Source organism: Cyclopterus lumpus, chromosome 22, assembly GCF_009769545.1.
Source record: "Cyclopterus lumpus isolate fCycLum1 chromosome 22, fCycLum1.pri, whole genome shotgun sequence".
NCBI lineage: Eukaryota > Metazoa > Chordata > Actinopteri > Perciformes > Cyclopteridae > Cyclopterus > Cyclopterus lumpus.
This window is the reverse complement of record NC_046987.1, coordinates 15272082-15288755: the sequence shown is the minus strand read 5'-3', so window position 1 is coordinate 15288755 and position 16674 is coordinate 15272082. Positions and strand designations below refer to the sequence as shown.

Below are 16674 nucleotides of genomic sequence, written 5' to 3'. Positions count from 1 at the left end.
GCACAAGATGCTCTGCAGCAACTAAAAACTAATGTAAATGTTCCCCATGAGTGGAATGATGAATAAATGAGAAGGCACTTCCTACGTAATGCAATAACGTCACACTGTAATGTCTGACATTTAAAACTGATGTTACCGTTCTAATCTAATGACATGAGCTATTACACCATTAATTAAAAGATCAATTGAGTTTACAAGCATTATTAGTCATACCATCAGTAGTGAACATTTCCTAGGTTGGTAACAAAACCTCAAAAGAACAATGACTGGAAACGTGAATGAGTTGATAGACTATATTTATTGAGATATATATATATATATATATATATATATATTTATTGATATATATATATATATATTTTAATTTTTTTTCCTCCTGTAAGAGACTGACTCTTGTTTACCTGAGGACAGTGTCTTTGAAGAGGTCCAGCATCAACAAGTGATTGTAAAATGAGCAACATAAAACCGCACAGGTTACAGAGCAATACGTGGAGATTGTAGTTCAGGGTTGATGAAACAGGATACAGTACCATGTTTGGTAAACTACTACAGGCTGATGGTACACTTGTTAACACAGCTGGATCACAGTGACTGGAAACAGCCTCTTCACACTACAGGAGCATCAGATTCATATAAACAAAAACAACAACAAAACACGCCTCAGTCAAAGACAATTGTCTCACAGATCGGGGTTGAAGTGATCGTCGGCGTCACACGTCGCACAGTGTTACAGAAAGAGCCGTCTGGGACACAAATGTTTCCAGACTCCCAGAATTCACATGGTTTGAAATGGTATCGAGTGGCAAGGAGAGTCAGTGTTTATAAGTGTGGTTGAAGCGCCACTCCAATCTTGCTTCAATATCGGTCCTTTTTTGGCACAATTGGAGTAGCTTTCTCAGCTGTCATTTGCTAATTGAGTTGAGCAGGCGCATCAATGCCAGCCCTCTAGTGTGGGACACGGGCAGAGGTGGGCATTACAGGGATTTTTCGGATTAGGTTGAGTTCATGGCCAGTTTTCCACTCCAAGTCTGGTCCTCTATGCCACCCTGCACATGGAGGGGCAATGTTGTCCCAACAGGACATTCTTCCACCCCAGCACAACCACCCACATCCTGCCTCTAAAAGGCATTTCTTAATTCCCAGAAAGGGCACAAAGCTCATCTGCTTCTACAGACATAAGATCCGTCAGACCTTTGATCTTGATGAGTTGATGACTACAAGCGTTACCTCGGCGGAGCTGTGGGTAACCTTGCCCGTAGTGGGCGAGGGTCTCCTTTCCTAACAACATAGACTACATTCTGTTTGTTGTTTTTTTTTAAAACCACGTCTGCTTTTCTTACCTTTGGCTTTTATGTGCAAAAGCTACTTGCGCAAACAAAGAGAATAACATAGTTTACGTTTCAAGACATTTACAGTTATAAACATCATCACACACATTATCTATAATGACTAACAGGGAAAACTTCATTCCCCAATTTGTAGAAAAGGGTAATTAGACCCAAAACAGGTAAACAATGGTACACATATATACCTGTATATTCCTTTGTAATTCTCTGGCAATTACATCAAACCTTTTCTTTCCTTGTCAGGGACTACTAATTGAAACCGATTCATTTAACTAGCCCCGTCAGTCTAATCATGCTAATTGCAGTGCTGATTTGAATATTGGTGAGAGACAACTTATCATATGTGCAGGTGGTCTGTACTATGGCTCTGCTCCATAATTTATGACACGGATATAAAACCAAGGGCAACATAGCATATAATAAAACCAGTTTCAAAGACATGGCAACAGTATAACAAATACTAACAGCATTGTTTCATGATGCATGTGCACACAGAGGTTCTGAACAAACAACTATAATAAAACACCAACAACATGATCTAATAAAATGCACCAAGAGCAAGCTAAACAACAGAGTTCATATGAGGAGAGACCTACAATGAGCAAGTATGACACAGTATGTGTATGAATTCCTTGAATCCAACAAAGATACACGTAAATAACATTCCTCTTATTCTTCTTGGACGGAAAGTGAAGCTCTCTCCACTGAAGCTATGCATACCGTAAGGAAGTTAACTCATTACTCCCTTTTCTAAGGCATGGAGCATTGGGTCCCTCATAAGGATCCTCTTGCCCTCTGGACTGAACAGGCCAAGACAACTGAGTCCTCAGTATCTTTGCTGAGCATAGGTGGAAACATATCAGTGTCCAGTCAACCTTATCTTCCATTCTCACTGCATCTTCCTATCTTGCGCCTTACTCTTCTCATCCACGGAGGCAGCCATGGCCTTCCAGTATTTATGGCAGGCCAACTCCAGCAGCTCCAGCCCGCCAATCAACTTCTGCTGGGCCATAAATACTCCAACCATGACCAGGAAGTAGATCCTGAACGGAGCCCACAGCCACAGGCCAGTGAAGCACAGAGCAATGAAACTGCTCCAGTACAGCAGTGAGGCAGCTTTGATCAGAGACACTCGCAGCTCCGTCTTACAAGGTGGCACAAGTACAACACCGTCCCTATCAAAGCCCCGGTGCTGGCCTGAGTAGAAGTCCCGCAGTCGGCTTTCTTTCTCAACCCAGCGCTCTCGACACCAAGACTCCAGGTCGGAGGAGGGGGGCAGGGAAGCCACAGGGAAGCGGCGGACGTGGAAGTGGATCTCACGGGGGAAATGTCCCAGGATGAGGTGTCGTTCTGTCTGAGGGATGTTCTTGGGGTATGCCACAGTAATATCATGGACAGCATCCAGGTTATCTCCTAGAAAAAGGGATGCATTGTAAATGATCAAAGGAACAACACTATAACAGTCTTAACCAAAACAAGTCATTGAACTAGACTGCAAAAGTACAAACTAAAACACTAAACAGTCCCATTTTACTGTAAACTACACTCATTCCGACATGACACTGCAGGGAAACTTTTCCTCACCCATACTGGTTATTGGAAGTGTTTAATGCACCCTTCAAAATCCCAGCCCTGAGCTCCATTACACATATACCTCTAATTATCCTGAGGCTTACAGCTTCATCCCTTCTCTGGCCTCAAAACTACCATTAACTTTGTACCGTTGTCACTGATCCACAGTGCCCGTACAACACGCATATAAGCTGAATGAAATATCAAGTGGACAAGACGACACCTGCCAGCACCGGCTCCTGTACAGCTCAGCTCTACCACGGTAAAAATAGAGCCGTGAGGGGCAAAGTGGACTTGGACAGAGACAACATGCACAGCAGGTCAGCAGTACACCGGGAGAGGAGAATTACTTAAGTCTGATGACATCACACTGATTCACAACACCTGCGTGGAGAGATAGTGCCATGTTCAGCATCCAGGGCAGGTGGTGGATGAGACGGCAGGACCAGAGGTGGTATTTAAGAACTCTGGAGGGCTGCCAGAATTAGCTCATAGGGAAACATGAGATTCTCTAGGGTGTTGTAATGGCTGGCAGCAGGATGAAGCACAGGCCTGAGGCTCGGAAGAATAACAAGTGTGATTCCTCCCAAACAAACTGCGTCAGCGAACGGACTACAGTCATCGTGATAGCAGGTCATGTTCCCATGGTTTTTGCTGATCAAATATTTCCATCATGATGACTGTGACCAAATAATGGCAACCAACAAAAATGCTGCGAGCGGATCATTTTTATACTAAATAAATACCTTTTCGTAGTCTGTCCACAATGAAGGTGAATCCAGTGCTGCGGGGATGCAGCACATACTCGAATTTCGGCAGGTTGTTCTGGGCAGCGAACACATCACTCGTTGCTTTTGTATTTTCTGCAAGGGACAAATATACACAATACATATCTGGCAACTGAAATCCCCATATTAAAATGTAAATCATGGGGATCAATCAACTATGGGTATATAATATATTATTGCAGGTAAGGAAAGATACCCTTATATAAATGATATACTTATTTTAAAACACAAGTGAAAATGTACTGTTCATGTGCTTTAAAATGATTGTGTTATTCTATTTTCTAATAAGAGTAAAATGATTGCATCCAATGCAAGGTATTTCAAGGTAATTTTAATGACTTAACAAATGAGTGGCCTTACAATCTAATTTGTAAACTTTGTCATGGTGATCAGGCCTCTGCTCAAAGCTGTGACTTGTTATTCTTTTACAATCTTCCATTCAATTCACACAAGCTCTACACACTTCAAAAGGGGTCATGGAAATGTTTACTGTAAGTGCACTCCGAAACTGATACCGTTGATGGAGGTCTGTATGTATGCCAAGAGTAAATAACTGTGGGTCAGTGGTTAGCAGGTCTGTCTTTCAATCAGAGGATCGGTGGTTCGATCTCCGGCTAGCTCTAGTCGATGTGTCCTTGAGCAAGACACTAAACCCTGTAGCCGTGTGTACGATTGATTGATTGATTAATTGATTAATATGATTGTAAGTCGCTTTGGATAAATGCGTCAGCTAAATGAAATGAAACGTAATGCAACAGGATAACTTCCGCATAGGACGTCATAGCGTGTTGTATACATCATCCCCTTTTACATCAAATTAAGCCTTGAGGTTTAAGAGGCTTATATGCAGACGTTTGTGCGCAGGCAGACACACACATGTACAGGAACCAACGCAACACCAAAAGGCAGGTGATCTTTAAAGCCCTAAATCTGCTGGCCAATTATGATGCAACTTCACTGGACCCCTCATGACGTCATGCTATGTAAAGGGAAGTTAAGCTTCCCTGAGTAAAGCTACTCGGGACTTTGATTGGCTTAGTGGTGGTCTGAAAGGGCTTTAGACACTGGTGTCACTGGTGCTTGCATTGAGAGATCAGAGCATATTTGCAGAAATGACTGTATGGGATGTGTGTCAAGGGATTTTGCTATGCCTTATCACTTGGAAACTGTGTTTGCATAACAGTGTCAGTGCAACGGTGTGAGACAGGTGTAGGGCAAACTGAGCTCTGGCAACTGGTTGGTGGGGACCATATTCTGAGAAGAACAACTGATATATAGGCAAATTAATGGATGGAGTGTTGCGTTGTTTATTTTATTACCGGTGAGGTCTGTGCCCTCCGGGAACAGCAGCAGCTGCAGGGGTTCTCTGATGTCGCAGAAGTAGTCCAGCATGTTCGCCAAGTGCTTCTTGTCCTCCTCCCAACGACGCTGAATGAAGACAAAGCAGGCCATCTGCATCGCCCAGCCTGGAAAATATATACAGTCTTACTGTGTAATTGATTACTTCTTATAATGTTCTGATAATGTTCGTTCTGAGTTGAAATAGTTTTAAAGGGGTGTTGATTCAACTGTGGTCATTTCAGAGGCTACGTTGCATTGGGTTATTCTGATAGGTGTTGTTATTATTTTGTCCAGGGTAGGCTAAATTAAAGAAAATGTTGATACCTTTCAACTGCTCTGAATTTGCATTATACTGTTCCTCTCTTGTATTTAGATTCTCCTCCCTTAACTTATTTGGAATGACATTATTGAAGAAGTGCTTTCTAAAGCTTAAATCATATTATGGTATGCAGAGGTGTGAAAGTCTGTGTGTGTTTATGTGTGTGTACAAGAAAGGTCAGGGCTCCTGCTGTATACCCACCAAAGCCAGGCACGGCCTTCAGCGCAGCCTTGAGGCAGATCTTCTCCAGACGAAGGTAGCTGTACCTGAGCAGACAACACCAAAGAAACATCCAGTCCAGTCGGGTGCGGTGGTTCATGATGATCACACTTCGCTCACCCGGAATGAAGCCATCGCCCGTTATCACCACCTTCACCCCAAATACCAGCTCCAGCAACGACTACAGAGGGGAAAGACGCCGGGATGGAGGGAGGATGAAGAAGAAGTACAAGAGGAGAAAGGGGGGGAAGAATGGAAAGAGCAGTAAGAGCGAGCAAAATGGAGAGGTAGAGGAGCAAGGGGAGACAAGGATGGTGAATTAAAAAAGGATGTAGAGGGAGAGAGGAGGGACTGGGAAGAGGAAAGGTGGTAAGATAGATTTAAGAGAGACGAAAGTGAGAAGAAAATAAATTAATAATGACTTCAATTTATGCGGTCACTATAAATAAGTTTTGCATATTTATTCTCAAGGGCAATCCAAATAAATGAAGTGTACTTATGATAAAACAATAAAGTCTGATGACATAGGGCGGCAAAAATAACACTGGAGATGAAACAGACTACCATGACTGTGTCAAACACAGGTAACTTACTATCTGGCTATTACATTAGTGGGCCGAGTAAAGAATAAGCTGGTGTACACACCACAGGCAGGGTGAGCCAGGTAGCGACGATGCGATCGGTGATCCAGCGGTACCAAGCAGGAGACAGCAGCATGAGAGGCAACACTGGACCCAGCATGAAGACACTTCCAAAGAAACTACCCAAAAACAGGGTCACCACAAAGTACAGGCCTCGCACCGACACAGCCATCTGTGGGGAGATGAGGGAGACAAAGTTAACCTCATTATAAGTTCACGAGCGGTCACAAGTCTGAGCTGACGTTGGTTTATTATGAAGACAAGAAATGATGACATCCACGGAATTAATTCCTGACTTGGATTTCCACTATGGAAAGTAGTTGAAGTGGAGCAGCTCAACAAATAGGGTATCAATAGTGTCATCAAGAGCAAAGAATTCTGTTCTGTTGTTCTTCTAATATAATTTCCCACAAACAGTGGAACATCCCGGGCAGACATACCTAGAGTGGAATGTAAATAAGGGAACCTTTCTGACTGTGGGTGACAAATCCTGGGTGCATGGTCAGTAAATCAAGTGTGGCTGTTCAGGGGCCTTTTAACTTTGAGGAACATTTGTTGACCTTCTTCATGTATAAAAAATATCCCCGCTATAGCCACTAAAGACGTATAATCTTGTCAGTAACTTTAAGGTAAAACTGGAAACATGGAGCGGTGATAGGATGATACCATAAGACAATACAGGCTAAATGTTCAGAGATTTTGCACTATTGAACTATTTTGTTACACCATCTTGACTATACCTTCAATGTCTGTGGGTTTGTAGGAATTAATGCAGATTAAAAAGTAGGACAATATTAGATGCGTTTCCATAAATAAATTGCTCAGATTACAAATAAATTAAATACACCTGACACTTATAATAATAATAACTCATAATAAAAAGGTACAATTCCAATTGTCAATTTTAAGACAGCTTATGTGGCAACTGGTTTGAAATAAATAAACAGCATAGACACCCAGTAGAAGGAATAAGAATAGTTGAGCATGTTCTCAAGAGTAGCTGCTACAACATATGGTCACATGGTCATCAGATCCCTGAGGGAAGTGAACTGAGCCTTCTGCAATTCAAAACCAGGTAACAAGACCTTCAGTTGTCCATGACATATCAGACAAGTTTAAAGGGGCTCATCTGGACATGCCAATGGGAATCCCTTGCCATTTCAATGACATCAGTGGTGACCACTTCAGCTTCCAATGGTAATGTAAAACTTGTGGAACATGTCCTCTGTATGGTACATACACACACAGGTGTTTTCACTTTTGCCTCTAAGGACGTTGTGCTTGATTCGTTTTCACGCTCTCTCTCTCTCTTATTTTGTTGCACCTGTTAAGTTGTACCACCTAGTATGGCCCCACCAAACCTAGTTACCAGAATAATTAAAAACACCTTTGTTAGTGCATGAACTTTTAACAAAGTGCCCAAAAATACTATTTCCATTTAGTCAAACCAAAATATTTTAAAAAACAGTGGCTAGCGGATGAATAACAGTCACAAGAACCGAGTCAAATTGCCCTTAAAGAAGACAATTAAATGTCAAATGTGTTGATGTGCTGCACTTGCTATGCTGAGAAACCTGTGATGAAGGGCTGAGTAAATAAAGACTGAAAAACAGGAAAAGTGTCTATTCATGCAAGTTGTATCTGGATCCAGTTTGTGTGATTAAATAAGAAGCAGAATATTGCTGACAGCTGTGTGCATGTTTAGAAAATAATGCAATCTTATTTTAAACAACCTAACCACACAATGAGATTAACTCAAATTAAACTAAGCACTAAAGCAAGTCAATTACAACGTCCTAGGAGATAAAAGGTTAGAAGTGGAAATACAGTGAGTCTTAATTATATTAGGCCCTGGCCTTGTTGATGCAGGGAGTCTGAGCTGGTGCTACGGGAAGCCATTTCATCCAGCAGGTGTTTTCTTCCCTTCTATTACCTGCAGTTCACACTTTCCACCTCAATTATTGTTATGAAGCCGTTAGTTTGAACTACCTGCCCTGAACACTCCCATCATCTTGCCCCTGTTCACACTCACCATGACGCAGCAAGTCTCACAGCACCAACCAAAGTGGCTGAAGGTGCATTTAAAAAAAATGCAAGTGTGTTTGCGTGCATGATTATGCTGGCAATAAGGGTTTATGGGTTAGTGGTTTTAACAACGGAAAATTGTGAGGCACGAGAGAGGTGAGAACACACGCTTGCTCAGCACAATTATGCTTTGTCCCCACACACATCAAAAGTACACCCTTAGCTGGCTCCTGGAACAAGCAGACAAGGCTATTCATACATACAGCAAGAAGGCGTGACACATCTGCAGCCAGCGATGTGAAAAGAGAATGGAACTTTGGACATTTGTTTGTGTAAAATAAACATGTTTTTCTTCCACTCGGCGTGGACACCTGGGACATAACACTACTTATCAAAGGCATCCGCGGAAACACTTCTGTTTCCAGACGCAAAACAAGTACCACTTGTTGTTTGATTTAGTCCCATCCATTTGGGCTGGTTGAACAATTATTTAATCAAGATAGCAATGATCCTGAAAGCACTTCCCTAAACACACCACCACACGCAAAGCATAAAGCATACTCCTCATAGTCCAAGTTGGAATTTTCTGGCAATCACTTTGCATTCCTTACTTTAAGCCAAGACCAGACATCCCAACAGAGAAGAACTGAGTGAAGAGGTCAAGCACATCTGTGCTAAACAATGAGCTTAAGTGCTGTGTGTGTGTGTGTGTGGGTGTGTGTGTGTGTGTGTGTGTGTGTGTGGGTGTGTGTGGAGAGAGGTGCAGGTCTACTTAACAACCTAGAAGGCCTCTAGAACTGGACAACTCTCCGACTTGCTGTGATATCCAAAAACATTGTCCCTATCACTGATATGAGAAAATGAAAATATGTATTCATGTAGTAAGTATGTGACACAATATCTACCAAATTGTAATATCCTTTGACAAGCGGACAGCCGCATTGGCAAAACAAAAAAATACGGAAAATTACTTAGCAATATTGACATGGCAACCAAACTCAATCTGCAGCCATCAAGAACCTGGCACTTGTACTGGAAGGGTGGGAACGCAAGCAGTATTGAGAGGAGGAATGAAACACAAAACAATAAGGACTCATGCTTTTTCAACTTAACAACTAGAGGTCAAAGTGAGCTGGGACATTTGAACAACCTCTGTGGAGAACTGGATAAAATGCAGAGGATTTAACAGGATGAATTGATGATGTCATCATCAAATTGGACTATCTGGTTTTCTGGAGTAACTTTTCTCAACAAACTGTCCTTGAGTGTCCAACCAACCACTCTTATTTTGATTAATTACATGAGTATACATGTATGTACTGGTTGGGAGTCACTGCTTCCTGGATCTTCCCAATCTACCACATTGATTAATTCAATAACGCGGGCTATTTACCCAAAGTGAAGCAAAAAAAAGCCAGAAAGACGACACACGAGTTAACGTTAAAATAAGTGTTTACATTACACAACCAGGCCCGATAACTAGATGAGCTGTCTGGAAATAATAATTCCGTCGGTTAGCATGTCGCTTAGTAAATAATTACTTAACCCGAGCCTGACATGCAAATAAGTGACAATATAACTTAAGATAAACAATGGCGAGAAGGCTGCGGGGTTGCAAGAGATGGCTGATCCGATAGTTTCCGATACCGTGATGATAGTTTGTGCTTAGTGGCCGCACACTACGTCAACAATACGTTGTTACCCAGCAGTAACAATAAAGACGCTTCACCGGTACCACTCGACCAGAGGTTGTGATGTCCACAACGTGACTGAGAGAAAGTGACCTGCTGTCAGATTCAAAAGCAGCCCTACAATCAACAGCGTGAATGCTAATGGTCCAAGACGTAAAACACAAGTTAGCTCTCGTTAGCCATAGTTAACACGCTCATTTTAACAGACTAATGCAGTAACTACTGTTTAATACACGTTACATACTGTAGGGTGACAGCATACCCACCTTTTTGTTTTTCCTCCAGAATCAAAGTGAATGTCAGTTAGGTGAGCTAGCTCTGTTAGCTCCAGTAAATCCGAGCACTTGGTTGCGACATCGCAACTTAAGCCAGCCAGCTAGCAGCTCGCTGCCGTTAGCTAACGAGCAAAAGCGACGCGTCTCGGCGTTACTGGTCCTCGAAGCCGACGCCTGTTGAAACTTTCCCCAACCGATACGTTTCTCGCGAGTTATTCACACCCGGAAAACTCGCTTTCTTTAACTGCCTTTACTTCGTGTGACTGCAGCAAACGTGTAGCCGCCTTACCGTTTTGCTAACACGACCTTTCAACTTGTTTACCTCTCACCTGTCATTGCACCCCAGCCATCAACAGGGGGTGCTGTTCGTGCAAGCTACGTTTCGCCGAGGAGGCGACAGTAAACCGCAGAGGCTGCATGCGGAGCAACATTGGCTACGGTGAATGACAGTTGACTATTGTTGTTGGTATCAGTTATATTTTAAGCAGCAGTCCATCTACCTGCACTCAAGGTCTTTGTAGGAGGTGCAAAGGAAGAGAGGTAGACTTGGTGCCAGTTCCAGCGGTGGTAGGGGTAGGCCTATTCCTATCTTTAACAATGTAACATTGTAATACCACAATTTAAAAATACTCCATCGTGAATAAAAGTCATGCACTTCAGCCAAAGTATTATCAACAAAATGTACATAAAGTACTCATTACGCAGGAAAATGGCGTAAGTAGTAAACACTACAATATATTCCCTCATAATATAGTACAGTCGAAGAATAAAGTATAGCATGAAATGGGAATACTCAAGAACAAGTTCCTAAAAATTGTACCAACATAGAGATTAAGTTGGCAATCCCCCCAAAAGTCCCTTAATGCAGTTGACCTATATCATTTTTAATCAGGTGATAATAAACGTTAAAAAAATAAATCGAATTACCTTTTCAAAATGTCATCCTTTTAATTATACAACACATTTACTTTAATAAAGTAGCCCATACCACCTCCTCCTTCTTCTTCTTCTTCTTCTTCTTCTTCTTCTTCTTCTTCTTCTATTAATACATCTTAACAAGAAAGATGAATAGCCTACAACACAGTGAGAAGTTAATTTTTCAGGCCCCTTGGTTGTAATGTTTAAGAGTAAATACCCAGAATGCTTCACATTGTTTCAACAGACTCTACCTGATAGCCTACTAAATTTCTGAAAATGTAACCTTTGCATAGACATACATGTTTTTAAATCATGTTTCACTCAAATGAAAGGAAAGGTATGCCCACTTTTGTAATACTTTTTGTTCTCAATAATCCTCTTCTCTGAGCTCAAGAGGTTTTGCTCACATTGCAGTGTTCTTCCTCAAGATCCCCATGGTAATAATATGTCAGATCTCATTCAAATCTCAAGCATGGTATTGATGATTTACTTCTCGACTGAGTCCTCCAACATACCCTTTTAAAGTAGTATAAATCCTAGCATGTGTCATTTGTTTCTTTTACCCACAGTTATGAGGTGTTCTACTGTTACAAATTACCTCAGCAGTCAGTGATGTGTGTGCACGCAGATTGGTCAATGTGTCTGAGCGTATCCGAGCATGCACATTTCTTTTCTTTTGTGTGTGTGTGAGGTTGAGTCAGACTGACAGACAAGGTAAAAGAGAGAGTACACTTAGTCAAACTCAAGACTTTTCCATGACCTGCTCCCTATGGCATGCACTCTATCTGAGAGACTGAGTGAACTGTATAGCTTTGTCAGTATAAACTTCTCAAGGGTCAACGCATCGCTTCAAAAGGGGAACGGAAAAACGTTGCTTTGAAACAAGCTCTAATTTTTTTGAGCTTAGTGCCAACTCACCTTCAAAAGGGAAGCACGTCCACATGATTAATGACGCTTGTCCAAGATAATTTAGCAAAAGCAATTTGATCAGGTACTCCTAATCATATTCCCTTTGAGAATTCCAAATATCTAAGCCCTCTGGTAAGAATCACAGTCATTTTATTCCATTAAAAACATAAAACATGTAAACTTAAGCTGTGTTTGCTGATAAAAGCGACATGGGAGGTAAGACATGCAACAGATAAATGTAGCGACCAGCAACAATTAATTCATGTTAGACGTCCCATTCCACATAAATCCATGTGGCAGAAACAGAGTGACTTTTTTTCAGGCATTGGACACTATGTTTTGTTTTGTTTTGTTTTTAATGGAGTCTATTGATAGCACTTTAACACAGCTTTATTGGGGGGAAAACTCTTCTAGTTTGTTTTTTTAAACATTCTTGCCTCTAGTGACCTCTTGTGCTTTTGTGGTAGTTCAAAGAGTGGACACGGATGATTTAACTTGAGTCTTCTTCTCTTTCACTTTACTTCCTCTTCACATTTACAACATGTACCGGCCTCACACCTGTATGAGCACTCTAATCCCAGTTCTGGCTTCATTTCTGTGTGTTATCTCCGTCTATGTCTTGGTCCTATTTTTTTTTCTTTCCTCCCATTTTTCCATCGTGGTCTCTAGGCAATAAGGATTACAGTGGCGGGGTCATAAACGGTCTTTTATATCAACAACAGCCTATAGAAGAGCAACAGCTTGTGGCTTAGCATGTTAACACACAACTACAGTATCGTGTGGACGCCAGCAGACTGGTATTGATCAACGCTTTAAAAGCTTGAGGATGCACCTTACATCACCCTGTTAAATAGAGAATAGAGTCCCTGGGTGCTGAGACTTGTCTGTCCAAATATGTACTGCGGTTGTGAGTCCAGAAGTTGTGTTATGTTTTCAAAGGCTGGTTTGCTGATGTGCAGCAGTTTGCCAGAGTATTGAGTAACGCTTGATTCTGATTCATTTTGATGTTGTGGAGGCTTTGTTTTGAATAACAATCACTACTTTGTGGTCCTCTGTTCTCACATAGCCAGTGTTTGGAAGAAGACTATTAGTAACCCTGTTAATAGTGAAGTAATGTAGCTATTTTAATTACTTTGGGGAAAAGCAATTAACGTATTACATTTGATTACTTATATAATAAATGTTTTATTTGGGCGATAAAGATTACAATTGTAAATCGTGTGTAAACCTCACGACAAAACTCAGCACTGATTATTGTTCAACTTTTGTTAAACGTTTTTTAATATAACTTAAAATAAGCTTCTTACCAAAACGTATTTAATTCAGATGTAACGCCTTTGTAATCACCTACATTTTGTTTTGTTTCTGTAACTGATTACAAAAAACATGTTTTTGTGATTTAATGACATATATTTGTTACTCCCCAACACTGCTCATACATGGCAATGTGGAGTTTTTAAATGTCAGATAATAAATTCAGGAGGACAGATTACAACAAACTGACTTCTAGAGGTTTCATGCATTTATCTTCTTTCCATTTGCTATTTGTAGTGTCATTTAGAAAGTACACTTGTTAAATTTTATGAGGGTATGGTGACACATAGCAAGTTCCCAAGTGTCATTTTTGCTATTGTTGCATTTTTCCTTATCTCGACAGGTGTTATCTAAGTTGGCCACCAAGAGAGACAACCGGTTTCTAACCTGTGATTTATCCATGTCATGGTGCAGTTCTTTTATCTCCTCAACCTCCTTCATTTTCCTTCCCTGACCCTGTCACCTTTTATCCTTCTTCCTTGGTGTGTGCCTCTTAGCGTATCTTATTCTAACTCTTCCCTTGTTGACAGTGCCAGATATGTGGCTACGCTTGGTGGGCCGTCTCCAGACAGGTTATAAATAACTAGCAGAGTTTTTGCTTCATGTCCTGAGAGCTCTACTTTCTTCTCACACTTGAGGAACCATGGGAAAAGAATCTTTCCCTTACGCACATGGCACTCATCGTAATAACAGACACGGTTATACATGAAACCTCCATGTACATGTGCCCCTTTGCAAGCTTTGCACAAACACACAGACACAGTTAAGCATGCACATAAACCTTGATGGCTTATACAATAAGGTTGCAGCACTGAAATAGCAAGGTTATAAGAACAGGGGCGCAGTTCATAATGAAAACATAATGATAACTTACATAACCTGCGCTGTGGGAATGCAGCGTAAATTTCTACTGTCATTTAAGTACTGTATGGGAAACTTGCTGAAACAACAGAATGGGATAAAAGTCTGGGAGAGCGAAAAATAGAAAGAACAAGAAAACAACGACATTGGAGGAAAAAAAGTGAAGAGAGCTCACTGGATAAGCATTATTTTTCTCCTCATCACATTACCAGATTGAAGAGGGAGGGGGTTATGTTTTGGGTACATAATGTGAGTTTATGTGTAGAGGGATGATTGAAACAGCGGTAATGTGGACTAGGGTTGCCAGGTCAGACTCTGCTGACACACTGGGATCAGCAATGGGATTGTTTCCATTGGAAAGAATTCCAAGAATGAGCTAGAAGAGCTATCAGTGACTTCACTCAGAGGGCTCTGACAACAGTTTTAATACATAGCTCGGCACACACGCTCTCACACACACTTTTAAAGATACTGTGTGTCTCACGCCGACAGTGGTGTGCGAGACACACTCCATTCCCTTGTATCACTGAGTGCTCAGTGACTCTCACTCATCTCACCGTTTGCAAAATGAATGCTGTCACCTCTGACCGCCAGCAGAGTGGCTGATAGGAAACAAAATTACTTTCACACAAGAGACACAATGATTAAAATCTGCACTCAGAAAATCACAAAAACATGAGGGAATGTTCACAGTGCGAAATGAGATTAAACCTCTGAAAAGTTGAGTTTAAATGTTAACATATTTTATATGACATGAAATAGCCATGTCTAAAGGAGCAATACAATGGCAAGTTAGTGGGGGAAACATCCGTAAGAGTGTTTTATTATATCCACACTTAATATGAAATACATTGCATTTCACAAAACATGAAATACAGTAAATATGCAACTGAAGCCGGTAGTCAGTTAGCTGAGCAGTTTTTAGTGCCAACATATTCCACAATTGTGATTGCTAAATCTTGTTTGGTGCATGAAATTATGCCACATGACAAAAAGCATATAAAAAAATAAAGACTGCAAAAAAAATTGTTTTGATGCAGTACCCCATCATTCATTATAAGCTGATTTAGAAAATATGACACCGGGGCCTTTAAAGTCAGATCTTTCTGGGAGTTGTAATACAGGGAATACATAGATTTCAGGGCTTCAATCAGGTTTGAAGGGGAAAATCAAATTTCAATTACCAGTTGTCTTAAGAGAGTCTTTAATTGGCACGGTTCCCTAATCAGTTGAGAAGATAAGGGCTGCTCAAATGTCAAAGTGCTTTGGAAAGCTGCTTCAGGGTCTTCCTTTTATATCTCCATAAGTTTTCTTACTATTTTTCACAGTAATATTTGAAGGGTTCAGAGGTGTCTGACTGACGTCACATGGTTGCGTAGCTGGATGCATGTTCAGGCAATCCATCCAAGGACTGCGGTTGTCCTTTAACTTCTTTCCGTGATCTCATGACATTTTCCACTTAGATCAAGGAGAAGTTTTTAAGAGAGGGACAAAGGACAATCCTATTCTGACCTTTTCAGAAGACTCTCACCGGCTCTCTGTGCCAAACACACGCTGCTGCTGACCGCCATTATCAGCTGGGGACTATTAATAACTCTTTATGCTTCATTTTTTCCAGGAAGCAGGACAGAATGTCAGTTCATTGTTCCCCTTTCAGGAAGTGACCAGAAGGCCCTGGGAGTACCACCGTTCACAATCTGTCAGGCTCTTGGCCCTCCAAAGGCCCTACCTCAGCAACTCTAAGGGATTGTTCCCGGTACTTGGCAATCAAACTTGATCTCTTGGGTCACCAACACACACACACACAGCAAATCACCCGAGAAGTTTCCATTGTAACACTGATCAGAAAGCTTTTCATTTATTCCTGTAAATGACCCAGTTCCCCATTAGAGCTTTTCCACTCAACATTTTATTAGTCTTGTACCATTGTGGTTAGTGTTTATGGGTAGAACGTTAGTTTCCACAGCCTTTTATACCCTGTACTATCCTCAATATTTGTTATAAAAAAGCTCCCATTGATAGATCAAAACGAATGTCTCCATAATGCTGAAAAGCTTAAAATATTTTTCAAACAGTTCAAGAACTTGGAAATGAAAGCTCTTCGGTGCTCAGAAATTAGATGTTGCTTTAACTAGGATTCAGACTGTGCATGCAAGTTGAAGACAGGAAGTAGCGTGTGGCCTGTTCTCGCTTCTACATTTAGGCATTTGATACACATATCTGTATTCGCAGAGATTCTGCATGCGAGAGTTGCCGAGCAGGAAGTAATGCTGCTTTTCTATAACCGCTGCAGGTGAAGTGAGGGGAAAAGGGGGGTTTCACATAAAGCAAAAACATTAGTAATGCCTCTTGAAAATAATACTTTAAAATGCACTGAAGGATTAGCCCTGCAATACTCATTTACTTGATCATAAAATGGCACTAACTCGTCAATCAATTATTCTCACAGCAGAGT

The 16674-nt window shown here is 41.2% G+C and overlaps 1 protein-coding gene across 4 annotated transcripts; it reads right to left on the bottom strand.

The window, feature by feature from the left end:
- Positions 1-997: 997 nt before the first annotated feature.
- Positions 998-10552, bottom strand: lclat1 (lysocardiolipin acyltransferase 1). Of its 4 annotated transcripts, none has more exons than XM_034525166.1 (6): positions 10209-10552; positions 6231-6398; positions 5568-5766; positions 5026-5172; positions 3665-3781; positions 998-2759 (listed from the first exon to the last, which is right to left on the bottom strand). In XM_034525166.1, exons 2-6 carry the CDS (start codon positions 6396-6398, stop codon positions 2236-2238), a joined length of 1155 nt encoding a protein of 384 aa, XP_034381057.1. In that variant the 5' UTR covers positions 10209-10552; the 3' UTR covers positions 998-2235. The 4 variants fall into 4 exon arrangements, with proteins under 4 accessions (XP_034381057.1, XP_034381059.1, XP_034381060.1 ...); XM_034525168.1 differs by lacking the exon at positions 10209-10552 and having other exon boundaries at positions 5568-5632; positions 5706-5936; positions 6231-6335; XM_034525169.1 differs by lacking the exon at positions 10209-10552 and having other exon boundaries at positions 5568-5632; positions 5706-5766; positions 6231-6253.
- Positions 10553-16674: the final 6122 nt, after the last annotated feature.